At 50.6% G+C, this 27,440-nt stretch overlaps 1 protein-coding gene across 2 annotated transcripts in view; it reads right to left on the reverse strand.

The window, feature by feature from the left end:
• LOC148542372 (caM kinase-like vesicle-associated protein) overlaps positions 1-17,783 on the reverse strand; it is an 86,293-nt gene extending 68,510 nt beyond the window's left edge. The window contains exon 1 of one of the 2 annotated variants that reach the window (XM_088469286.1): positions 17,167-17,783. Coding sequence is in view for 1 of the 2 variants with exons in the window: in XM_088469278.1 (XP_088325404.1) it covers positions 17,016-17,022 (7 nt within the window). In the remaining variant the exon portion in view is untranslated. Of the gene's footprint in view, positions 1-17,015; positions 17,071-17,166 lie in introns of those variants that run through there. The other variant, XM_088469278.1, reaches the window with a different exon arrangement.
• Between the last annotated feature and the right edge of the window lie 9,657 nt (positions 17,784-27,440).

Consider the following 27,440-nt stretch of genomic DNA (forward strand, 5'->3'; position numbering starts at 1 on the left):
GAAAGTCCTTCGCTCGTTGTGTCCGATCAAAGGGGGCGTGCTGTCAATGTTGATTGACAGCACGCCCCCTTTGGTGGGCGTGCCGGGGGCGTGCCTCCCGTCAGAAGCCGGCCCACTGACATCACTAGTGATGTCAGTGGGAGTGATTTTGGCTCTGATAGAGCCAAAATCACTCCGGAGCTTGCGGTTGAAAACCTCAACCGCAGGCTCCGGCACGCAAATTCGATGGTCGCGATGGTCTCGACCATCGCGACCATCACAATGCACGCTCGTATAGCCTGTGGGTGGTGACCCACAGCTATACGAGCGTCCAGGAGGACGCTCCATGAAAATGGAGCCCGGCCCTCATTCAGAGCGTGCGCTCTGCTCAGAGCGTACGGCTCTGAATGAGGGCCTGTATTGCACAGTACTTTAAAGCTTTTGCCATTGGAACAGATAGTTCTTGGGACATTCTCATCCAGGAGGTGCTGCAGCAGCATCCACACATACCCAGACGTAGGCAGTTACATTTGCCAGTGGTAGGAGAATATGTGGAAAGAGCGTATCCAGGTGCCGGTGGAGGAGCCCGGTAGTGGCAGCGAGTTACACGCCCACTACGCAGTGGGTAGAGTCAGTAACAAGTGGTTACTGATAGTGAGATGGAATCCCCAGGGGTAACCACTCACTATTCTTTCTATCTGTCTAAAAAAAATCTGTGATCGCCTGGCGGAGCGAGGTCAGCCGGTCACAGACATTATGAAACGCAAATTATTATTTTTTCTGTCATAGTCCAATGTCTAATTATAGGTGACAAGTACACCTGCAAATTAGCTTTGTTGCCGTCTTGGGCAGCACAGATGGCGTAGTGGTTAGCAGTACTGCCCAACAGCACTGCGGTTTTAGGTTCTATGACCACCAAGGTTCTAATTGTGTGGAGTTTGTCTGTTCTCCCCATATATGCATGGGTGTCCCCCAGGTGCTCCGGTTTTCTCCCACATGCCAAAAATATACAGGTAGGTTACTGGGCTTCTGACAAATATTAGCACATAGAGTGTGTGTCCATGTGGTAGGGAATATAGGGCCTGATTCAGGTCCGTACGCAAATACCATCGCAGCCTCGATCTCACGGATCAGGATTGCGAAAATATGCTAATGACACTGCTGTCTAGTGCTTAGAGACGCCCACTGAAAGCATTTCACCTCCACTGCTTGCGCACAAAACCGGAAACATTGGACGCAGATCAGTCGCCCATCAGCCTTCTGAGTAAGTCTGAGCCGGTTTCCAGACACGCAGACAACTCTCCTGCTGCGAGCAAGGTCGCAGCGGCTAATTTATGCACGCCCAGAAAACAATGTTTAAACCGTTCAGCACGCCTGCGTTTCTCCAAATCCCCAACCCATTACCTCCCACAAACGTTGACTACCTGTCACTCACTTTGCCAGTGATTCCTCTTTGTGAGCGTAATCACAATTCATTATCAGTCTGTATCAGTGATGTGCGGTCAGGTGAGGCAGAGACAATATCAGTCTGTATCAGTGATGTGAGGTGAGGTGAGGCAGAGCCAATATCAGTCTGTACCAGTGATGTGAGGTGAGGCAGAGTCAATATCAGTCTGTATCAGTGATGTGAGGTGAGGCAGAGCCAATATCAGTCTGTATCAGTGATGTGAGGTGAGGTGAGGCAGAGCCAATATCAGTCTGTACCAGTGATGTGAGGTGAGGCAGAGTCAATATCAGTCTGTACCAGTGATGTGAGGTGAGGCAGTCAATATCAGTCTGTATCAGTGATGTACAGTCAGGTGAGGCAGAGCCAATATCAGACTGTATCAGTGATGTGCGGTCAGGTGAGGCAGAGCCAATATCAGTCTGTACCAGTGATGTGAGGTGAGGCAGAGCCAATATCAGTCTGTATCAGTGATGTGAGGTCAGGTGAGGCAGAGCCAATATCAGTCTGTACCAGTGATGTGAGGTGAGGTGAGGCAGAGCCAATATCAGTCTGTACCAGTGATGTGAGGTGAGGCAGAGTCAATATCAGTCTGTATCAGTGATGTGAGGTGAGGCAGAGCCAATATCAGTCTGTATCAGTGATGTGAGGTGAGGTGAGGCAGAGCCAATATCAGTCTGTACCAGTGATGTGAGGTGAGGCAGAGTCAATATCAGTCTGTACCAGTGATGTGAGGTGAGGCAGAGTCAATATCAGTCTGTATCAGTGATGTACAGTCAGGTGAGGCAGAGCCAATATCAGTCTGTATCAGTGATGTGCGGTCAGGTGAGGCAGAGCCAATATCAGTCTGTATCAGTGATGTGAGGTGAGGCAGAGCCCATATCAGTCTGTATCAGTGATGTGAGGTGAGGCAGAGCCAATATCAGTCTGTACCAGTGATGTGCGGTGAGGTGAAGCAGAGCCAATATCAGTCTGTACCAGTGATGTGCGGTGAGGCAGAGCCAATATCAGTCTGTACCAGTGATGTGAGGTGCGGTCAGGTGAGGCAGAGCCAATATCAGTCTGTATCAGTGATGTGAGGTGAGGCAGAGCCAATATCAGTCTGTACCAGTGATGTGAGGTGAGGTGAAGCAGAGCCAATATCAGTCTGTACCAGTGATGTGAGGTGCGGTCAGGTGAGGCAGAGCCAATATCAGTCTGTATCAGTGATGTGAGGTGAGGCAGAGCCAATATCAGTCTGTATCAGTGATGTGCGGTGAGGTGAGGCAGAGCCAATATCAGTCTGTATCAGTGATGTGAGGTGAGGCAGAGCCAATATCAGTCTGTACCAGTGATGTGAGGTGAGGCAGAGCCAATATCAGTCTGTACCAGTGTTGTGTGGTGAGGTGAGGCAGAGCCAATATCAGTCTGTATCAGTGATGTGAGGTGAGGTGAGGCAGAGCCAATATCAGTCTGTATCAGTGATGTGCGGTGAGGTGAGGCAGAGCCAATATCAGTCTGTACCAGTGATGTGCGGTGAGGTGAAGCAGAGCCAATATCAGTCTGTACCAGTGATGTGCAGTCAGGTGAGGCAGAGCCAATATCAGTCTGTATCAGTGATGTGCGGTCAGGTGAGGCAGAGCCAATATCAGTCTGTATCAGTGATGTGCGGTCAGGTGAGGCAGAGCCAATATCAGTCTGTACCAGTGATGTGAGGTGAGGTGAGGCAGAGCCAATATCAGTCTGTATCAGTGATGTGAGGTGAGGCAGAGCCAATATCAGTCTGTATCAGTGATGTGCGGTGAGGTGAGGCAGAGCCAATATCAGTCTGTACCAGTGATGTGAGGTGAGGCAGAGCCAATATCAGTCTGTATCAGTGATGTGCGGTGAGGTGAGGCAGAGCCAATATCAGTCTGTATCAGTGATGTGAGGTGAGGCAGAGCCAATATCAGTCTGTATCAGTGATGTGCGGTGAGGTGAGGCAGAGCAAATATCAGTCTGTACCAGTGTTGTGCGGTGAAGTGAGGCAGAGCCAATATCAGTCTGTATCAGTGATGTGAGGTGAGGCAGAGCCAATATCAGTCTGTATCAGTGATGTGCGGTGCGGCAGAGCCAATATCAGTCTGTATCAGTGATGTGAGGTGAGGTGAGGCAGAGCCAATATCAGTCTGTATCAGTGATGTGAGGTGAGGCAGAGCCAATATCAGTCTGTACCAGTGATGTGAGGTGAGGCAGAGCCAATATCAGTCTGTATCAGTGAGGTGAGGTGAGTCAGAGCCAATATCAGTCTGTATCAGTGATGTGCGGTGAGGCAGAGCCATTATCAGTCTGTACCAGTGATGTGCGGTGAGGTGAGGCAGAGCCAATATCAGTCTGTATCTGTGATGTGCGGTCAGGTGAGGCAGAGCCAATATCAGTCTGTACCAGTGATGTGAGGTGAGGCAGAGCCAATATCAGTCTGTACCAGTGATGTGAGGTGAGACAGAGCCAATATCAGTCTGTACCAGTGATGTGCGGTCAGGTGAGGCAGAGCCAACATCAGTCTGTATCAGTGATGTGAGGTGAGGCAGAGCCAATATCAGTCTGTACCAGTGATGTGTAGTCAGGTGAGGCAGAGCCAATATCAGTCTGTATCAGTGATGTGCTGTGAGGTGAGGCAGAGCCAACATCAGTCTGTATCAGTGATGTGAGGTGAGGCAGAGCCAATATCAGTCTGTACCAGTGATGTGAGGTGAGGCAGAGGCAATATCAGTCTGTACCAGTGATGTGAGGTGAGTTGAGGCAGAGCCAATATCAGTCTGTACCAGTGATGTGATGTGAGGTGAGGCAGAGCCAATATCAGTCTGTATCAGTGATGTGAGGTGAGGCAGAGCCAATATCAGTCTGTACCAGTGATGTGAGGTGAGGCAGAGCCAATATCAGTCTGTACCAGTGATGTGCGGTGAGGTGAGGCAGAGCCAATATCAGTCTGTACCAGTGATGTGAGGTGAGGTGAGGCAGAGCCAATATCAGTCTGTATCAGTGATGTACAGTCAGGTGAGGCAGAGCCAATATCAGTCTGTATCAGTGATGTGCTGTGAGGTGAGGCAGAGCCAACATCAGTCTGTATCAGTGATGTGAGGTGAGGCAGAGCCAATATCAGTCTGTACCAGTGATGTGAGGTGAGGCAGAGGCAATATCAGTCTGTACCAGTGATGTGAGGTGAGGTGAGGCAGAGCCAATATCAGTCTGTACCAGTGATGTGATGTGAGGTGAGGCAGAGCCAATATCAGTCTGTATCAGTGATGTGAGGTGAGGCAGAGCCAATATCAGTCTGTACCAGTGATGTGAGGTGAGGCAGAGCCAATATCAGTCTGTACCAGTGATGTGCGGTGAGGTGAGGCAGAGCCAATATCAGTCTGTACCAGTGATGTGAGGTGAGGTGAGGCAGAGCCAATATCAGTCTGTATCAGTGATGTACAGTCAGGTGAGGCAGAGCCAATATCAGTCTGTATCAGTGATGTGCGGTGAGGTGAGGCACAGACAATATCAGTCTGTAGCAGTGATGTGCGGTGAGGTGAGGCAGAGCCAATATCAGTCTGTACCAGTGATGTGAGGTGAGGTGAGGCAGAGCCAATATCAGTCTGTATCAGTGATGTGAGGTGAGGCAGAGCCAATATCAGTCTGTACCAGTGATGTGAGGTGAGGCAGAGCCAATATCAGTCTGTATCAGTGATGTGAGGTGAGGTGAGGCAGAGCCAATATCAGTCTGTATCAGTGATGTGAGGTGAGGCAGAGCCAATATCAGTCTGTACCAGTGATGTGAGGTGAGGCAGAGCCAATATCAGTCTGTATCAGTGAGGTGAGGTGAGTCAGAGCCAATATCAGTCTGTATCAGTGATGTGCGGTGAGGCAGAGCCAATATCAGTCTGTACCAGTGATGTGCGGTGAGGTGAGGCAGAGCCAATATCAGTCTGTATCTGTGATGTGCGGTCAGGTGAGGCAGAGCCAATATCAGTCTGTATCAGTGATGTGCGGTGAGGTGAGGCACAGACAATATCAGTCTGTATCTGTGATGTGCGGTCAGGTGAGGCAGAGCCAATATCAGTCTGTACCAGTGATGTGAGGTGAGGCAGAGCCAATATCAGTCTGTACCAGTGATGTGAGGTGAGACAGAGCCAATATCAGTCTGTACCAGTGATGTGCGGTCAGGTGAGGCAGAGCCAACATCAGTTTTTATCAGTGATGTGAGGTGAGGCAGAGCCAATATCAGTCTGTACCAGTGATGTGTAGTCAGGTGAGGCAGAGCCAATATCAGTCTGTATCAGTGATGTGCTGTGAGGTGAGGCAGAGCCAACATCAGTCTGTATCAGTGATGTGAGGTGAGGCAGAGCCAATATCAGTCTGTACCAGTGATGTGAGGTGAGGCAGAGGCAATATCAGTCTGTACCAGTGATGTGAGGTGAGTTGAGGCAGAGCCAATATCAGTCTGTACCAGTGATGTGATGTGAGGTGAGGCAGAGCCAATATCAGTCTGTATCAGTGATGTGAGGTGAGGCAGAGCCAATATCAGTCTGTACCAGTGATGTGAGGTGAGGCAGAGCCAATATCAGTCTGTACCAGTGATGTGAGGTGAGGTGAGGCAGAGCCAATATCAGTCTGTATCAGTGATGTACAGTCAGGTGAGGCAGAGCCAATATCAGTCTGTATCAGTGATGTGCTGTGAGGTGAGACAGAGCCAACATCAGTCTGTATCAGTGATGTGAGGTGAGGCAGAGCCAATATCAGTCTGTACCAGTGATGTGAGGTGAGGCAGAGGCAATATCAGTCTGTACCAGTGATGTGAGGTGAGGTGAGGCAGAGCCAATATCAGTCTGTACCAGTGATGTGATGTGAGGTGAGGCAGAGCCAATATCAGTCTGTATCAGTGATGTGAGGTGAGGCAGAGCCAATATCAGTCTGTACCAGTGATGTGAGGTGAGGCAGAGCCAATATCAGTCTGTACCAGTGATGTGCGGTGAGGTGAGGCAGAGCCAATATCAGTCTGTACCAGTGATGTGAGGTGAGGTGAGGTGAGGCAGAGCCAATATCAGTCTGTATCAGTGATGTACAGTCAGGTGAGGCAGAGCCAATATCAGTCTGTATCAGTGATGTGCGGTGAGGTGAGGCACAGACAATATCAGTCTGTAGCAGTGATGTGCGGTGAGGTGAGGCAGAGCCAATATCAGTCTGTACCAGTGATGTGAGGTGAGGCAGAGCCAATATCAGTCTGTATCAGTGATGTGAGGTGAGGCAGAGCCAATATCAGTCTGTATCAGTGATGTGAGGTGAGGCAGAGCCAATATCAGTCTGTATCAGTGATGTGCGGTGAGGTGAGGCAGAGCCAACATCAGTCTGTATCAGTGATGTGCGGTCAGGTGAGGCAGAGCCAATATCAGTCTGTATCAGTGATGTGCGGTGAGGTGAGGCAGAGCCAATATCAGTCTGTATCAGTGATGTACAGTCAGGTGAGGCAGAGCTAATATCAGTCTGTATCAGTGATGTGCGGTGAGGTGAGGCAGAGCCAATATCAGTCTGTATCAGTGATGTGAGGTGAGGCAGAGCCAATATCAGTCTGTACCAGTGATGTGCGGTGAGGTCAGGCAGAGCCAATATCAGTCTGTATCAGTGATGTGCGGTGAGGCAGAGCCAATATCAGTCTGTATCAGTGATGTACAGTCAGGTGAGGCAGAGCCAATATCAGTCTGTATCAGTGATGTGAGGTCAGGTGAGGCAGAGCCAATATCAGTCTGTATCAGTGATGTGAGGTGAGGCAGAGCCAATATCAGTCTGTATCAGTGATGTGCTGTGAGGTGAAGCAGAGCCAATATCAGTCTGTACCAGTGATGTGAGGTGAGGTGAGGCAGAGGCAATATCGGTTTGTACCAGTGATGTGCGGTGAGGTGAGGCAGAGCCAATATCAGTCTGTATCACTGATGTGAGGCAGAGCCAATATCGGTCTGTACCAGTGATGTGCGGTCAGGTGAGGCAGAGCCAATATCAGTCTGTATCAGTGATGTGAGGTGAGGCAGAGCCAATATCGGTCTGTACCAGTGATGTGAGGTGAGGTGAGGCAGAGCCAATATCAGTCTGTACCAGTGATGTGCGGTGAGGTGAGGCAGAGCCAATATCCGTCTGTATCAGTGATGTGCGGTGAGGCAGAGCCAATATCAGTCTGTATCAGTGATGTGAGGTCAGGTGAGGCAGAGCCAATATCAGTCTGTATCAGTGATGTGAGGTGAGGCAGAGCCAATATCAGTCTGTATCAGTGATGTGCGGTGAGGTGAGGCAGAGCCAATACCAATGTCATACTTAGGTATACTCCAAAGTTTTAACTATAAAATTGATAGGAAAAAATGAAATAAAATATTATAAATATATTATTTGTATTATTCTAATCAGTTTTATAGTCAAAACTCTGGAGTAAAAAAAGTGTATGACAGGTGAGGCACTGCCTCCCCTAACCACCTTTTTCGCACATCCCTGATCAAAACACACCAAATTTCCAGCACGATATTCTGCTGCACCTTTGTATAATGCCCACATAAGCCCTCTGGTTCATATATGTATTTAGAAATCTGGCTCTGAAACTAGCCAGTGCCTCCCCAGCCAATTACCTCACCGCATGTCACTGCCAGTGCCTCCCCAGCCATTTACCTCCCCACACATCACTGCCAGTGCCTCCCCAGCCATTTACCTCACCGCACGTCACTGCCAGTGCCTCCCCAGCCATTTACCTCACCGCACGTCACTGCCAGTGCCTCCCCAGCCATTTACCTCACCGCACGTCACTGCCAGTGCCTCCCCAGCCATTTAACTCACCGCACGTCACTGCCAGTGCCTCCCCAGCCAATTACCTCCCCGCACGTCACTGCCAGTGCCTCCCCAGCCATTTACCTCCCCGCACGTCACTGCCAGTGCCTCCCCAGCCATTTACCTCACCGTACGTCACTGCCAGTGCCTCCTCAGCCATTTACCTCACCACACGTCACTGCCAGTGCCTCCCCAGCCATTTACCTGACCGCACGTCACTGCCAGTGCCTCCCCAGCTATTTACATCACCGCACGTCACTGCCAGTGCCTCCCCAGCCAATTACCTCCCCGCACGTCACTGCCAGTGCCTCCCCAGCCATTTACCTCCCCGCACGTCACTGCCAGTGCCTTCCCAGCCATTTACCTCACCGCACGTCACTGCCAGTGCCTCCCCAGCCATTTACCTCCCAGCACGTCACTGCCAGTGCCTCCCCAGCCATTTACCTCACCGTACGTCACTGCCAGTGCCTTGCCAGCCATCTACCTCACGTCACTGCCAGTGCCTCCCCAGCCATTTACCTCACCGCACATCACTGCCAGTGCCTCCTCAGCCATTTACCTCACCGCACATCACTGCCAGTGCCTCCCCAGCCATTTACCTCACCGCACGTCACTGCCAGTGCCTCCCCAGCCATTTACCTCACCGCACATCACTGCCAGTGCCTCCCGAGCCATCTACCTCACCACATATCACTGCCAGTGCCTCCCCAGCCATCTACCTCACGTCACTGCCAATATGTCTGTCCGGTTATGCATTCAGACACCCCTGCACCAATTGGGAAGAAACCAACGCGAGGTGGTCCAGTTGGATCCTGGCCAGGTATTAGGGGGATTAGGGTCCCGGTCGGACCTCACGTTGGTGAACGCTGGGCAGAACTTTGACCCGAGGAGCCTGTTCTGGGTCTTCCACTGGATGGATTTGGATGAAGACTTCGCAGAGTGGTGGCAATTGGTCTGCGATGCCTAACTTAATAACTTCAAGATTAAAACGCCGGGTTCTTCAGCTAATAGTGCATATGGGGTACAGAGACCAGATAGCAGAGCACAGATGATGATGGTGATGTCAGGTCAGTGAAAAAATGGAGAATAGCATTGAAAACGGTGCAGGGGCTACACAAGAAAACTCATCAGGGGAGACGCTGAGCGCAGGACAGAGGGGATATTACTGAATCATTCCAATATACTGTATGAAAGGTATTAACAGATTTCACTAAGGCAGACTTTTTTTTTTTTTTTTTTTAAATAAGAGGATTTCTAGAAAAAGGAGACACGACGACCTCTGAGCGAGGATTTGTCCTCACAACAAGTACAATAGAGGCCAGAAGTTGTGATGCAGACTTATAAAATACTAATGTAAAACACGCATGGGGCAAACACATGGCAATTAGTATTAGAGCCAACATACTAAAAATAAACCCCCACAACACACATAAGGGCAGGATCTACGGACATTTACATTATTTTCTGTTACAGACGTTATTTATCCTCTTTATACCTGGGGCCTGGAGTGTAATATCCAACTCACCAATAAGGAATAATCTGCAGGTGAGCGTCACCCGTCCTCTTTAGATCAGGGACCTGCAGATTATGATCTAATTCTCCTATGAATATAATATCAGGATGATTATGTGAGCAGGAGGTAATATATATATATATCACAGTGGCAGCGCAGTTCTGAGACATAATAACTGTTTATATAACTCTCCTGGAACAAAAACCTGGAGGGTGGAGACGTAACCTGACAGGATGGAGCATCTGCTAACGTACGGTGTCCACATGAGGACCTGCAGGGGATTCTTCACTATCAAAAACATCTCTGTCTATTAGATCAGAAAAGCGCAGAGCATTATGTGAGGCGAAGCTGCGCAGAGCATTATGTGAGGTGAAGCTATGCAGAGCATTATGTGAGAAGCTACGCAGAGCATTATGTGAGGTGAAGCTGCGCAGAGCATTATGTGAGGTGAAGCTATGTAGAGCATTATGTGAGGTGAAGCTATGTAGAGCATTATGTGAGAAGCTACGCAGAGCATTATGTGAGGCGCTACACACAGAGCATTATGTGAGGTGAAGCTATGCAGAGCATTATGTGAGAAGCTGCGCAGAGCATTATGTGAGGTGAAGCTGCGCAGAGCATTACATGAGAAGCTACACAGAGCATTATGTGAGGTGAAGCTATGTAGAGCATTATGTGAGAAGCTACGCAGAGCATTATGTGAGGAGCTACGCAAAGCATTTTGTGAGAAGCTACACACAGAGCATTATGTGAGGTGAAGCTGTGCAGAGCATTATGTGAGGTGAAGCTACGCAGAGCATTATGTGAGGTGAAGCTGTGCAGAGCATTATGTGAGGTGAAGCTACGCAGAGCATTATGTGAGAAGCTACACATAGAGCATTATGTGAGGTGAAGCTGTGCAGAGCATTACGTGAGGTGATGCTGCGCAGAGCATTATGTGAGGTGAAGCTGCGCAGAGCATTATGTGAGGAGAAGCTACGCAGAGAGCATTATGTGTGGCGAAGCTACGCAGAGCATTATGTGAGGTGAAGCTGCGCAGAGCATTACGTGAGGTGAAGCTGCGCAGAGCATTACGTGAGGTGAAGCTACGCAGAGCATTACGTGAGGTGAAGCTGCGCAGAGCATTACGTGAGGTGAAGCTGCGCAGAGCATTACGTGAGGTGAAGCTGCGCAGAGCATTACGTGAGGTGAAGCTGCGCAGAGCATTACGTGAGGTGAAGCTGCGCAGAGCATTACGTGAGGTGAAGCTGCGCAGAGCATTACGTGAGGTGAAGCTGCGCAGAGCATTACGTGAGGTGAAGTTGCGCAGAGCATTACGTGAGGTGGAGCTGCGCAGAGCATTACGTGAGGTGAAGCTGCGCAGAGCATACGCTATCCACGCTGAATCACGCCCAAAGTACCAATCAATCAGCTCCTGTCAATTTTCAAACACAGCCTGTAACATGACAGTTCGGAGCTGATCGGCTGGTGCTTTATCTCTCTCCAAGGTTTGGTACATCTCTCCCTATGTGAGCCTGCATGTGTCCTTCCCTACAGATTATGACACCACCTGTTTTCAGGGGTTACCCGCAGATGTATGAAGAAGGGACCTGCTGTGATTCCTGCTGGTACCTGCTTCCCCCCTATAGGTTACTATGGGGGATGCGATGCTGCCAAATTTACCAACTTTCGGAATGTGATGCATAGTCCGGATATTGGCCCCTGCAGCTGACGCCACCTGAGGATGGGCTACACATCTCAAAACTTACCGGGAGACGGCACCCTTCCCCGGCAATGGCGGCCGCGCATGTGCAGTCAACAGGACAGTACTTGAGCAGCAGCCCAGACAGCAGTCCAAGCACATCGCACGACCGCGCTCATCTGGGAGCCTCAGTCCCTGCGTGTCCCGGATGATATATCCCGGCACTATGTCATGGGCGGTAATGTCATGCCCAGATGGCATTGCGAATGCGTTCATTAATGGGCCCCTCAGTGTAATAATTGGACCTCTGTATGACAGGACCATACCACCATCAATTACAATCTCGAAACCCCACCATAGATGGTGCAACACCACCTAACTGCTACCGTGTAGGGGCATGGCTGCACCACTTCGGCAGGCACAGGACGACAGGCAGGCAGAGACCCAGTACTTGGCACCAGCGCCCCCATCTCTCTCAGCGACCCTGGGTGAAAGAAGTGTTTTTAACATCTATCAATTAATTCAAGGCCGGTAACGACAAGGGGCAGATATGGGTGACGTTTGGGAGTAGAGCGTTTGGCACTGGGCGGCTAGAGGCGTGCTGTAGGGTCTGGTATTGGTGCTCTACGGTCTGGTACAGGTACTGTAGGGTCTGGTACAGGTGCTGTAGGGTTTGGTACTGGTGCTGTAGGGTCTGGTACAGGTGCTGTAGGGTTTGGTACAGGTGCTGTAGGGTCTGCTACAGGTGCTGTAGGGTCTGCTACAGGTGCTGTAGGGTTTTCCTACAGGTGCAGTAGGGTCTGGTACTGGTGCTCTACGGTCTGGTACAGGTGCTGTAGGGTCTGGTGCTGTAGGGTCTGGTACAGGTGCTGTAGGGTTTTCCTACAGGTGCTGTAGGGTTTGGTACAGGTGCTGTAGGGTTTTCCTACAGGTGCTGTAGGGTTTTCCTACAGGTGCAGTAGGGTCTGGTACAGGTGCTGTAGGGTTTGGTACTGGTGCTGTAGGGTCTGGTACAGGTGCTGTAGGGTTTTCCTACAGGTGCTGTAGGGTTTGGTACTGGTGCTGTAGGGTTTTCCTACAGGTGCAGTAGGGTCTGGTGCTGTAGGGTCTGGTACAGGTGCAGTAGGGTCTGGTACAGGTGCTGTAGGGTCTGGTACAGGTGCAGTAGGGTCTGGTACAGGTGCTGTAGGGTCTGGTGCTGTAGGGTTTTCCTACAGGTGCTGTAGGGTCTGATATTAGTGCTGTAGGGTTTGGTACTGGTGCTGTAGGGTCTGGTACAGGTGCTGTAGGGTTTGCTACAGGTGCTGTAGGGTTTTCCTACAGGTGCAGTAGGGTCTGGTACAGGTGCTGTAGGGTTTTCCTACAGGTGCAGTAGGGTCTGGTACAGGTGCTGTAGGGTTTGGTACTGGTGCTGTAGGGTTTTCCTACAGGTGCAGTAGGGTCTGGTGCTGTAGGGTCTGGTACAGGTGCTGTAGGGTCTGATGCTGTAGGGTTTTCCTACAGGTGCTGTAGGGTCTGATATTAGATCTGTAGGGTTTGGTACAGGTGCTGTAGGGTCTGGTGCTGTAGGGTCTGGTACAGGTGCTGTAGGGTTTTCCTACAGGTGCAGTGGTCTGGTACAGGTGCTGTAGGGTCTGGTGCTGTAGGGTTTTCCTACAGGTGCAGTAGGGTCTGGTACAGGTGCTGTAGGGTTTTCCTACAGGTGCAGTAGGGTCTGGTACAGGTGCTGTAGGGTCTGGTGCTGTAGGGTCTGGTACAGGTGCTGTAGGGTTTTCCTACAGGTGCTGTAGGGTCTGATATTAGTGCTGTAGGGTTTGGTACTGGTGCTGTAGGGTCTGGTACAGGTGCTGTAGGGTCTGCTACAGGTGCTGTAGGGTTTTCCTACAGGTGCAGTAGGGTCTGGTACAGGTGCTGTAGGGTCTGGTACTGGTGCTCTACGGTCTGGTACAGGTGCTGTAGGGTCTGGTGCTGTAGGGTCTGGTACAGGTGCTGTAGGGTTTTCCTACAGGTGCAGTAGGGTCTGGTACAGGTGCTGTAGGGTCTGGTACAGGTGCTGTAGGGTTTTCCTACAGGTGCTGTAGGGTTTGGTACAGGTGCTGTAGGGTTTTCCTACAGGTGCTGTAGGGTTTTCCTACAGGTGCAGTAGGGTCTGGTACAGGTGCTGTAGGGTTTGGTACTGGTGCTGTAGGGTCTGGTACAGGTGCTGTAGGGTTTTCCTACAGGTGCAGTAGGGTCTGGTACAGGTGCTGTAGGGTTTTCCTACAGGTGCAGTAGGGTCTGGTGCTGTAGGGTCTGGTACAGGTGCAGTAGGGTCTGGTACAGGTGCTGTAGGGTTTTCCTACAGGTGCTGTAGGGTCTGATATTAGTACTGTAGGGTTTGGTACAGGTGCTATAGGGTTTTACTACAGGTGCTGTATGGTCTGGTGCTGTAGGGTCTGGTACAGGTGCTGTGGGGTCTGGTGCAGGTGCTGTAGGGTTTTCCTATAGGTACGGTAGGGTCTGGTACAGGTGCTGTGGGGACTGGTGCTGTAGGGTCTGGTACTGGTGCTGTAGGGTCTGGTACAGGTGCTGTAGGGTCTTGGTGCTGTAGGGTCTGGTGCAGGTGCTGTAGGGTTTTCCTATAGGTACGGTAGGGTCTGGTACAGGTGCTGTGGGGACTGGTGCTGTAGGGTCTGGTACAGGTGCTTTAGGGTCTGGTACTGGTGCTGTAGGGTCTGGTACTATGCTATGCTGTGTATCAAAAGTAAAAAAAAAAAATGCCATGATAATTGTTATATAAACAGTTGACAATATGAAGGGACAGTGCTATGAGAATTGTGTGTGACTCATATTCCTGCTGTACCACCATAGTCCTGCTCCCTCCTGTCACATTGCTCTGTGCTACCAATAACAGGCGGCCGTAGTAGCACTAATTAGTGGACAGTGGTGTCTGTAGCGTAGGTCGCCTGAAGTCAGCTTAATTGACTGAATAGAACAAGAAATATTCTCCAAGAAACCCTGACTGATGTGATGGGCTCTTATAGCAGCGCAGTGGGACGGCAGACGCAGGAAAAAAACACTCATTAAAACAGTATTTCCGCAGCACTGATGGCGAGACCCTAACCTATGTTTAAAAAGTATTCAAACGCTATTTACTTTAGAATCGTTTCCTGAAGAGGTTATGGGTCACCTGTAACACCCCATAGCTGCTGGCCAGGTTATACACTCACTCAGGATGTGTCATAGACTTCATTAAATATATGGCAGCGCCAAGTGGAGATAAAATACCTGGGTCTAGCTGGCAAGCTGTAGATATTGCAGCACATGTGTAAAACTGCTCTTAGGTTGTTGTTTTTTTAAAGAGGGGGGGAATCGTTGCTTTAAATTGTATGAAAATTAGTAACATTAACAGGAAAATTTCCAGGCAAATCTTAGGCCGGATACACATCAGAATATCATGTATCAGAGCCGACCGGACGCTCGATGGAAGGATATAAATCGGGCAGCCGTACACACTGCACCATCCGATGTACCACCGTGCGATATAAACTTTCCATCCCCCATTTACCTACATGCCATCGTCAGCGTGGTCAGCCCATCTGAAAAGCAGTACATCAGATGGGCCGCAGGTGAACGCGCGATTGAGTGCACACACTATGCAATCTGGACGATATGTCCATCTAATTTGCCTCAAAACGACATATCGTCCAATATATGGCCTAATGTGGACCCGGCCTGACGATACCACTGATGATCCGACCGGCTTCGCGATTTTCAGAGCGATTAATCGAGCGTGCACACAAGTGATTGCTCGTTCTGATCCGAACGATTGTAGTCATAAAGGCGACGTTTTAAAACGATGATCGGAAATTCGTACACGGTACAAAATGTGCGCGATATCGGCCCATCGCTTGGGAGCTAGCAATGTCGTGCCGCAGGCCAGATCCAATCATCCGATCCGACAGCTGTTGGAACAATAATCAGGCCCGGGTGCTGCGAACGTACTCCGAGATTATTGGACCGAGAATCCCAAAATAGGCAGATCAGCTCCCTTATTGCATAACAGGCACCTATCTGTACAGTGTATCAGGTGCACACACAGACACAGCTCACAGATCCCTCTCCCTGTATACAGTGTAACTATGTCCTTGTATGTATGTTAGCGCTGAGATATTTGTCCCACGGGTCAAGGTAAAGCAATGTTGCAGAAGAATGGTTAGTACATATGATGCACAGAACACTAACTACAAGGACAATTATACAGTTATTTGTATTTCAGACTGTGAAGAATCCCAGGAATCTTTCTTCATAATAATTCCTCTATCATTTCACTCATCAAGTATCTGCTGTGAGCTCTGGTGGAGGATCAATCAGAAAACAGTCAGGAAACCATTTAGGTGGATTGAATTGATCAGATGCAATAACGTGTCCTGTGTGTTTTACTGAGACACTTCGGTCACTGACTGAGGGTGAGCGCTCCACCTACAGCCTAGCACAGGTATTACACTCTAGGAAAATTCAACAAAACTTAGGAACATGTTGTAGGGCATGAATTAGGAATCTGCCAAACTTGTTGTCATCCGTTAGTAGGAGAAACCTGGCTGCAACATTCTCTCTCCTTACTGTATCAATATTCTGCAGAGCATGAACTTAAGTTACCATCAATCCACAGAACATTATCTTACCTTTTAGAGAAACCTGCAGAGCATTAGCTGTGTGGATCCAAAACTTACACCACAGTATCTAACCTATGTAGTCATACAGCCTGCAGGCAATTATACAACCCATGGGTGAATGCAGAGCATTATATGTAACCATTGTGATTTCAGAACCTGAACTAACCAGTATGGATTCAAACCCTGAAGAGCAGAACCTGCAGAATAACCCACAACCTGCAGAGCATTTTCTTACCCACCTGCATATACTACCTGCTGCAGAGCATTCTAAAAGCCCCTGTGCAAGCAGACGCTGCAAACCAGTAGCTAAACGGTGTGGTTCCAGAACCTGCAGAGCATTATCTAACCCATGTAGATTTACAACCTGTGTGAAGCATACTCTAACCTGCATGGATCTGAAACCTGCAGAACATTATATTCGGTGTGGAGCCAGAACCTGCAGAGCATCCAACTCTTGTGAAGAACTTGCAGCACATTACCTAACCCACGCGGATCCAGAATCTGTAAAACATTATTCTAGCCTGGGTGGTTCTACAACCCGCAGAGCATCATCTATCCTTCCTGAATTTACAACCTGCAGAGCATTACGTGTGGCTCGACCACATACACAGTATTATCGAACCTGTAGGGATCCACAATCTGCAGAGCTACATCTAGCCATATGGATCTAATCTCTCTACCTCCTGAGTGCAGAACCTGCAGAACAATAACTAACCCCGTGGGAATACAGTACTTACAGAACATGATCTAACTCGTGTGAATCCACAAACTGCAGAGCATTATATAACCCAGGTGTGCCTAGAACCTGCAGAACATTATTTGCCCCGGACTGATCTGCACCCTGCAGAGCATTTAACTAACCCTCGTGGATTTACAACCTGCAAAACATTATCTAACCCTCTTGGACATAGAACATGCAGAGCATTATCTCACCCAACATTTGCAGCCAACGACCCAGCCCCACAACTGATGACTTGTTACAGAGTAAGAAAGTCACAGGAGACCCTGCAGAGCATCACCCAGCCCACCCAAAGTGTGGAGACTTTAAAAGACATTTCTCCTGACAGGTAAACGCCTGACCTACCTGAGCCTGGGTCCTGGCAGCTGGAGATGCCAGTCTGGTGGCAGGTAGAGTGTGGAGGATTAATCTCAGGCTGGACAGGTGATGGCAGGGGGCTGGGATGGAGCACAGGTGTCAGTGCAGCAAGGTGGAGCACAGGTGTCAGCGCAGCAAGGTGGAGCACAGGTGTCAGCGCAGCAAGGTGGAGCACAGGTGTCAGTGAGCAAGGTGGAGCACAGGTGTCAGCGCAGCAAGGTGGAGCACAGGTGTCAGCGCAGCAGGCTGGAGCACAGGTGTCAGCGCAGCAGGCTGGAGCACAGGTGTCAGTGCAGCAGGCTGGAGCACAGGTGTCAGTGCAGCAGGCTGGAGCACAGGTGTCAGTGCAGCAGGCTGGAGCACAGGTGTCAGCGCAGCAAGGATGAGAAGAGCTGCATCTTAGCAGAGACAGAGCAGAAGAATTCAGGTGAGGCAGAAAAGTGCAGGAAGAGTGAGAGTGCCTCTGAATGGGTGAGAGAGGGAGGTGAGGAGACAGAAGGGAGGAGAGTGAGAGAATGCGTGTACTCCGTTCTAATCCACGGGAGGCTGCCCCCTACAGAGAGGCTGCAGTACCCACAACTCCCCACAGAGCGGCAGCACAGAGCTGCCAGTGTTCCTCCGCTCTGCTCTCCGGGGCAGAGATCTGCACCTTACAAGACAGAGGTTAAGTGATGCTGCTGTGCAGGATTATGGTGGCGGGACAAGGGGCAGATAACTGGCACTTGCCCTCAGTAACTGAGTAGGGGGATGCAGCCAGCACATGGGATTCGCTCCTCTGGAAAGTAAAATGGGTGTAGGAATCTGGAGAACCATCCAAGATAGGGGATAATGTGTATGGTGGGTGTAATCTGAGCTGGGCGCAGCCATTCAGTAGGGTTAATAAGGGGCACTGTCAGGAGAAGGGTTAACTGGTGCAAGCCACATGAATGGGAGGGATCACTGATGCTGCTTTGGGAAGTGCACAGGGAAGGGTTAAATGTCCAGGGTGCGTTAGGTGGACTGAAGCTTGGTAAATAAAGGGTTACTAGTATTGTTATACCAGGCACAAGTAGTGCTACATCTGTCTGCCTGATAGGTGTCACCATGCAGAGGTCTGTGGATAAAGGGGTCAATGCAGTCAGAGTAAGCCCAGTAAAGTGTTAAATAATAATGTTACACAGAGGTTTTCAGTGATGCTCTGGCAGGTAAGGAGTTACATGCTGATGCTTGTAGTGTTTGGGTGAGGAGATGATCTATTGATGTCTGGCATGGGAGGGGTTAAGCGATGCTGAGATGCAGAATGGTTAGGTGTTACCATAGCAACTCCCCCCTCTTCTTTCATTCAATCTCCCCAACTCCAGCACCCTGTCGTTCAGAGTGTCCTTGGGAAACTGATGATGCAGCCGATTAGTGTAGACCCCCCATAATCTGGGGGTGCAGAGGTCAGGACATAGAGCTGGGGGTGGACGAGGCCATGGCCAGGTGTATCCAGCCAGAAGGCATCAAGCTGGGAGTTGTTTAGACCCCCCCCCCCCTTTGGATTACACAAGCTCTTAGCCTGTTTAACCCACAGATTTAAACCCAAATCCTGGCGGCTCAGTCAGATCAGTAACCCTTCCGCTGCCAGGACACGGTGCATAATGCAGCCTCCAGCTACGCGGTTATCACGCAACCTGCAAATGGGGTCACCTCCTCACCCACCCAGGGTGCTGACTCCATGCCCACATGGGAGAAGCCTGCACAGCCCGCGCCCAGGCACCTGTCTCTCTATCCGGGTACATTATACAACAAATAAAGCAGCCATACCAAGGCACAGCATTGGACTATTGTAGAACTAGTAGTCCCAGCATGCCTTACCCTCTAACATATTAAACTAGGTATAGGCAACTAGTGACCCTGCAGCCGATAAACACCAATGTATGCTGGGGCTTGTAGTTCCACCTAAATGCTGAAAAAGCACCAGGTCAGTTATTAGTAAAACTAGATTATATATGAGACCTGTATGAGTCCTGGTGTCGGCCCCGCGCAGCACCAGGCAGAATATGTAGGTGATAAGGACATAATACTGAATATTACATGTAAATCTTCACTCTGCTTATTCATCATTCTGCAGCTTGTACACAATAAGTCGCTATCGCGTTCTTATGGCGTTTTTTTTTTCTTACACCAATTGTTATATCACCTGAGCGGTTATTTGTTCCTGCAACGCCAAAGCTACAATTGTATCCAATGGACAGCGCGGAGCCATGTTATATCCAAGGCCAATGAAAATAGACATTCACCTTATATCATGATAGAGGCAATGATGGAAGACACAAAGGAAAAAACAATCCACCCCCCTTCCCAAAATAGAGAAGAACTGTACCTAGGGAAAGCTGCGGGAGACCGACCATTGGATGAAGGTGGAAAACCCCTTTCATTTCTATATAGTCCAGTGGTTCGCAAACTCGGTCCTCAGGACCCCACACAGGTCACGTTTTCCAGATTACCCAGCAGGTGCACAGGTGTATTCATTACTCAGACACATTTGAAAAGATCCACAGGTGGAGATAATTATTCAACTTGTGATTCTGTGAGGAGACATGGAAAACATGCACTGTTCGGGGTCCTGAGGACAGAGTTTGAGAACCTGTGATATAGTCTATATGAGAAGGGGGGAATGTCCTAAAAAGGCAAAATAAATCCTTATTGCAAAACTAAGCAGCCATATTGTGGGATAAACCGATATTCGTAAGAATGTAGTCAATTAGTTGGGAAACCGGAACATCACTGGGGCATGAGGCACTATGTGCCTCACATGAGACTAGTGCCTAATAAACAGAATAATGATGTAAGCACTCAATGTAGGTTTGCGCCATTGTGAGTGTATATAGATATTTATATATCTCTCTCTCAAGATAGATATATACACAATCTTTTGTGGTACAATATCCTTTTCTATTACATTCATGGTCCATGGCCATAGTTACACATAAGATAATGATTGAATCCCCATACAGTAACGCTTCTATAAACTAACGCCAGGGCTTTGTGATTCCTGTGTAAAATGGGCGCTACCATGATTTGGGCACAGATCAGGACCAATTGCTGTTCCCAAAATCATAGCGAGGAAATACAATAAGGCACAAAACTGTACCGAGCTTTATCTAGCGCTTAGTAGCAACTTACGGATTTAATGATGGCGCAGGGAGGCAGCCATTTTGTGGCTTTGACCACTATTCACGGCGCTTAGTGCCTCGCACCTCAGTGAGGTCACTAGTCTCCAGTGTAGTGTCAGGCTCCCTGTTCCTTCAGCCCAAACAGTGAATGTGACCACTGCAGAGGGCAAATGCAGCAGGAGGGGTGTATGGAGAACGCAGTCGCCCTATTTTATACTTTGGGCACAAGTCACTTCCTCTCCGTCATAGAGTTATTTTGAGTTTGACGCGTTTTGTTTTTAAGCCGGTAAGAAAAGAAAAAGGTTTATAACACTAAATACAACGAGAATATATTTCCCTGCTTGTTGTCCCATTAGGAAGGACACAGACTGAGGATTCAGCACAGAAATACGACAGGTAAATGGTGATTTTCTTCTTCCCCTAAAGTGACCGTCTTGTGAATTTGTTTCGCTGTCCCATCACTATCCCAACCACCCCGACCACCACACATAGTGACCACAGGGACGAAGAACACATAACACATAACACAAGGCACAATACATAACACACTTTATTGAAAGGAGGAAAGTAAAATAGTGGTCACTCGTCTGCCTCAGCCGGCGGGAGCACCAGGGTCACAGGATCATAGTAATTCACTTCAATTAGGGGGAGACCCAGAGCCTCTCTCTTTTTTATCTGCCGTTCTGCTTCTCTGCGGGCCCAGTCCTTCATCCTGCGGGGAGATGGAGAGAGAGACTGCGAGTCAGAGAGAGAGAGACTGCGAGAAAGAGAAGGCAATGATGGGGGGGGGGGGGAGAGAGAGAGAAGGCAATGATGGGGCGAGAGAGAAGGCAATGATGGGGGGAGAGAGAGAGAGAAGGCAATGATGGGGGGAGAGAGAGAGAGAGAAGGCAATGATGGGGGGAGAGAGAGAGAGAGAGAAGGCAATGATGGGGGGAGAGAGAGAGAGAGAGGGAAGGCAATGATTGATGGGGGGGAGAGAGAGAAGGCAATGATGGGGGGAGAGAGAGAGAGAAGGCAATGATGGGGGGAGAGAGAGAGAGAAGGCAATGATGGGGGAGAGAGAGAGAAGGCAATGATGGGGGGAGAGAGAGAGAGAAGGCAATGATGGGGGAGAGAGAGAGAGAGAAGGCAATGATGGGGGGAGAGAGAGAGAGAAGGCAATGATGGGGGAGAGAGAGAGAGAAGGCAATGATGAGGGAGAGAAGGCAATGATGGGGGGAGAGAGAGAGAAGGCAATGATGGGGGGAGAGAGAGAAGGCAATGATGGGGGGAGAGAGAGAGAGAAGGCAATGATGGGGGGAGAGAGAGAGAAGGCAATGATGGGGGGAGAGAGAGAAGGCAATGATGGGGGAGAGAGTGAGGGAGAGAAGGCAATGATGGGGGAGAGAGAGAGAGAAGGCAATGATGGGGGGAGAGAGAGAGGGAGAGAAGGCAATGATGGGGGGAGAGAGAGAGGGAGAGAAGGCAATGATGGGGGGAGAGAGAGAGGGAGAGAAGGCAATGATGGGGGGAGAGAGAGAGAAGGCAATGATGGGGAGAGAGTGAGAAGGCAAGGGAACAGAGGCAGAGAGGAACAAGCAAAGGGAACAGAGAGCACACAGTGAAAAATGTAGGAGGGGAATGATGATATGAATGTAGGCGAGAGAGAGTGAGAATATGAATGTAGGCGAGAGAGAGTGAGAATATGAATGTAGTAGGGAGAGAGAGAATATGAATGTAGGAGAGAGAGAGAATATGAATGTAGGAGAGAGAGAAAATATGAATGTAGGAGAGAGAGAGAATATGAATGTAGGAGGGAGAGAGAGAATATGAATGTAGGAGGGATAACAAGAGATATGGTAAGAACTTACCTTTGTTATCTCTGTTTCTACGAAGTCCATAGGGTCCACAGGGTTGACCTTGGGGTATAGCTGGATCTGGATCCACGGGCACCACGCAGTTAAAGCTTTGCTGCTCCCAGGATGCACTTGGGTCCGTCCTCCTCTATACCCCGCCCCCGGCCACAGGCACCTCAGTTGGTAAGCAGCTAAGGCCGGAGGAGGAGACTAAACAGAGAGAAGGAAGACTGGAACACACAAGAAACCATACTCACAGAAAAGGGAGACAGAAAACCGGTGGACCAGTCACAGAGCCCATTTGAAGCCAGGGGCGTCAGGGCGGGCGCCCTGTGGACCCTATGGACTTCGTAGAAACAGAGATAACAAAGGTAAGTTCTTACCATATCTCTTGTTTTCTACTTCAGGGTCCATAGGGGGTCCACAGGGTTGACCTTGGGGATGTCCCAAAGCAGTTCAACTAAGGGCGGGGACGCTCCTGTGCTGAAAGGAGTACCCGGCGCCCAAAGGATGCATCCTGAGAGGCGAAGGTGTCAAACGCATAGAACCTCAAAAACGTTTGAATTGAAGACCAAGTGGCCACCTTACACAGCTGAACAGCGGAGGCGCCACGTCTAGCAGCCCAAGATGGACCCACAGAACGAGTGGAATGAGCCTTAACAGAGGCTGGCACAGGCAAACCCTCCTGTGCATAAGCCTCACAAATAACGGAACGAAGCCAACGGGCAAACGTTTGCTTGTTGGCAGGCCAACCCCTCTTGTGAAAACCAAAGAGGACAAACAAAGAATCCGACTTCCTAACCGAAGCAGTCCGATCCACATAGATTCTAAGTGCCCGGACTACATCTAAGGAAGCCTCACCAGCTGAAAGATCAGGTGACTGAAAAGCTGGCACAACAAGTTCCTGATTAATGTAGAACTTTGAGACCACTTTGGGCAAAAACTCAGGACGAGTGCGGAGCACCGCTCTGTCCTGATGAAAAATCAGAAAAGGGGGGCGGCAGGAAAGCGCCCCCAACTCTGACACCCTCCTGGCAGAAGCAATTGCTAGGAGAAAAACGGTCTTGAACATCAGCCACTTGAGGTCCACCACCTCAAGAGGCTCAAAAGGAGGACCCTGCAAGACCCGTAGCACCACCGCTAAAGCGCCCAAGGAGCCACAGGAGGCACGAAGGGAGGCTGGATCCTGAGAACACCCTGGAAAAAGGTGTGAACATCCGGTAGTGTAGCAATCCGTCGCTGAAACCACACGGACAAAGCAGACACATGAACCTTCAGAGAGGCCAGGCGTAAGCCGAGGTCCAAACCTGATTGAAGGAACTCCAAGATTCTGGAAACCCGGAACACCTGAGGATCATAGTTTCTGGATTCACACCACTGAAAGTAAGTGCGCCACACCCTGTGGTAAATCCGTGCGGAGGCAGGCTTGCGTGCCCTAAGCATGGTACCAATGACCGAACTGGAGAAACCCCTAGACCTCAAGACGGCTGTCTCAAGAGCTACGCCGTCAAAGACAGCCGACCCAGATCCGGGTAAAGGCAGGGCCCTTGAGACAACAGGTCCCGACGCTGAGGAAGAAGGTACGGAGCGTCGATGGAGAGACACCTCAGATCGGAGTACCAAGGACGTCTGGGCCACGCCGGAGCAACCAGCATGAGCGTGCCGCCGTCCTGCTTGAATTTCCGCAGAACCCGAGGAAGTAAGGATATCGGAGGAAACAGATACGCCAGGTGAAACGTCCATTTCACCTACAGCGCGTCTACCAGACTGGCGCCTGCGTCTCTTGTCCTTGACCCGTAAACGGGCAACTTGTGATTGTGACGGGAGGCCATCAGGTCCAGCTCCGGCAGCCCCCACCTGTCCACGAGTAGCTGAAACACCTCTGGGTGAAGCAATCATTCCCCGAGATGCACGTCGTGACGGCTGAGGAAGTCCGCCTCCCAATTGAGGACTCCGGGAATGAAGACTGCAGAGATCGCTGGAATGTGACACTCCGCCCAAGCAAGGATGCGAGACACCTCCGACATCGCTGCCCGACTGCGAGTTCCTCCTTGGTGGTTGATATACGCCACCGTGGTGGCGTTGTCGGACTGCACCTGAACCGCCCTTCCGTGAAGAGCGGGACCGGACGACTGCAGGGCCCGATAAACTGCCCGCAGTTCCAGAATGTTGATGGGAAGAAGAGCTTCTTCCGCAGACCAACGACCCTAAAGTGACAACAAGCCGGTCACTGCCCCCCAACCCCGAAGACTGGCATCCGTCGTGATCAGGACCCAGTCCGGGATCCAAAAGGGGCGCCCCTCGACCAGATGAGCTGTCTGAAGCCACCAAGCCAAAGACTGCCGAACCTCCGGGGACAACACCAGCAACTGAGAGCGGATCCAGTGAGGTAACCCGTTCCATTCCGATAGAATCAGCCCCCGCAGGGGCCGGGAATGGAACTGGGCAAATTCCACCATGTCGAGTGTTGACACCATGGAGCCCAAAACCCTCATAGCCGAATGGACCGACAAGCGGTAACTGCTCAGGCAACTGTGTATCCTCAGCTGCAGGGAGGAGACCTTCTCCGGGGTCAGGAAGATCCTTTGCTGACGAGAATCCAGCAGGGCTCCCAAATGAACCATCCGCTGAGATGGAATCAGGGAGGACTTTTTCCAATTTATCAGCCACCCGTGCGCTTGCAGGCAAGCGACAGTCAAGTGGAGATGTTGAAGCAGTACCTCCAGGGAACTCGCCAGCAACAGGAGGTCGTCCAGATACGGTAGTAGCCGTACATTCTGGTTCCGAAGATGTGCGGCCATGACCGCCATAATCTTCGTGAACACCCTCGGTGCCGTGGAGAGACCAAAGGGTAGCGCCCGGAACTGGTAATGGTGTTGAAGGATAGCGAACCTCAGATACCGCTGGTGCGAAGGTGCTATCGGAACATGGAGGTAGGCGTCCTGGATATCCAGGGACACCATGTAATCCCCCGGTTCCATCGCCAGAATGATGGAACGTAACGTTTCCATCCTGAACTTGGGAACTCTGAGGAATTTGTTCAGAGACTTCAAGTTGAGGATAGGGCGATGAGAACCATTGGGTTTCCGCACCAGAAACAGAGAAGAATAGTACCCCGTCCCTCGTTGTAATTGAGGAACGGGAACATTGACCCCTGCTGTCAGCAAGGACTGTATAGCTTCCTGAATCTGTAAAGACTTGGTCGTATCCTGAGAAGGACTCGTGCAGAAAAACTGGTGGGGCGGTCTGTGCCTAAAAGACAGGGCGTACCCCTGGGAGACCACTTCTCGAACCCAGGCATCCGTGGTGGTATTGTGCCAGCACTGGGCAAATAGAAGAAGTCGGCCTCCCACTCTGGGGCCCCCCAGAGGGAGGCCCGTCCCATCAGGCAGAAGGTTTATCCTCCTGTTTGGAAGGACGCCTGGCACTCCAGGCCTGCTTCTTGGGCTTAGAAGCGGCCTTGGACGTCGACTGCCTCGGAAAGGACTGACCTTTGGCCTTGCCCTGAACCCGAAAGGACCGAAAGGCAGAGCTCCGTACCTTGGTAGGTGCAGAAGCCGAAGGGAGAAAGGCTGACTTAGACTTAGCCAGAGTGTCTACAATTTTGTCCAAGTCTGGACCAAAAAGCAACTCCCCATTAAAAGGTAAGGCCTCCAGTCCCTTCTTGGAATCAGCGTCAGCTCTCCAAGATCTCAGCCACAAGGACCGACGTGCCGACACCGCTGCAGCCGACACCCGAGAGGTCAGCAGGCTTGCATCTAACGATGCTTCTCCAATGTAGGAAGCCGCATCCCTCATTTGGCCTATCAACGCTCTCTGGATCTCTGGAGAATCCTCCGGAAAGGTATCCTCCAAAGCATTACCCCAGCTCTCGATGGCCTTAGTCATCCAAGAGATGGCGATGGACAGACGGGCCACTGCCCACGAGAGAGAGTAGATAGACTTTAAACAAGTCTCCACTTTCCTGTCCGTGGGATCTTTCAGGGAGGAGATCGACGGCAAAGGCAGAGTAGCGCTTTTAATCAAGCGGGTAACGTGGGAATCCACCGCAGACAGAGTTTCCCACTTCCTGCAATGAGCCTCCGGAAACAGATAGTTCGAAACCAACCGCTTCTGCGGTTGGAACCTCTTGCTGGGCAACTGCCAGGCCCCTGATATATGATCTGTTAACTGGTCAGGCAGGGGAAAAACCGTCGAAGTCACCTTGGCCTTTTTAAAGTTAGGGTACTTCGACCTGGGAGCCGGCACATCCTCCTCAATATGAAGGATGGCCCGCACTGCCCGAACCAACGCCGGCACATTGATGGAGGACTTAGCCTCCACCTCCTGGGCCCCGGCATCCGAGTCAGAGTCTTCATGGATCTCCCCGTCATCCGAAGACACGTCCGTGTCCGTGAACTGAGTCGCCAGTCAAGCCGGAACGGGTCGCTTGGACGCCCGTGGGGGCAAATCACTGTGCAGCATAGATTGAAAGGCCGATGACGAAGCCGCCAGGCTCTGAACGGAGCTGGAGAGAACGTCCACCCAAGGAGGGGGTGCCGCCTGAGGATACCCCTGAAAAGGTACCATCGACTGCTGCGGCACCGTAGGGGATTGCACGTATACAGGCAAACCCGCATAAGGACCCACAGTCTGAGACCCGGGAGGAGACTGCACCAGACGCGTCACACCCGGGGAACGGGGGATGGTAGGGCAACGCCCTAGAAGGGGCCACAGCCGGGACCGCAAGCCGGTCCGCGATCGACGCCAGGACTTGCGTAAACATCGCCCACGGAGGATCCTGCGCCACCGGGGGTTTAGAGGGACCAGGTACCAGCTGGCACTGCCCGCACAGACCGTCTTGAGAAAAATCTGCCCCGTCAACCCCTGCCGAACAGCGTCGGCAGGAAAACAACACAGGAGCCTCGGAGCGCACATTCTCCTCATCAGACATGACACAAACTTTTCGCAATAAAAGCGTATCACCGAAACGAGGTAAGGCGTATAACACCCACGCACTCCCAAGTATGCAACCCAAAGAGCCCACAATATGGTACTGAGGAGCACACCGCAGTATGTGAAGGACCTCACAAATACGTAGATTTATATAAGTGAGATTACACAGAAAGAACACCCCTCCCCCACGCACCTGCGGGCCGTAGGAGAAGGAAAGGGATAGGTAAAAAGCTGACAGTAAGTAGAAATAAGCACAGACAGCAGCACTAGCAATAGTCACATACCATGCAGGAAGATATAGTCACTGCACCTTCCGCTACAATCAACCTCCCAGATTCAGTGTCTGGGAGGG

This window comes from Taudactylus pleione, unplaced genomic scaffold (assembly GCF_031769625.1).
Source record: "Taudactylus pleione unplaced genomic scaffold, aTauple2 ptg000013l, whole genome shotgun sequence".
Lineage (NCBI taxonomy): Eukaryota > Metazoa > Chordata > Amphibia > Anura > Myobatrachidae > Taudactylus > Taudactylus pleione.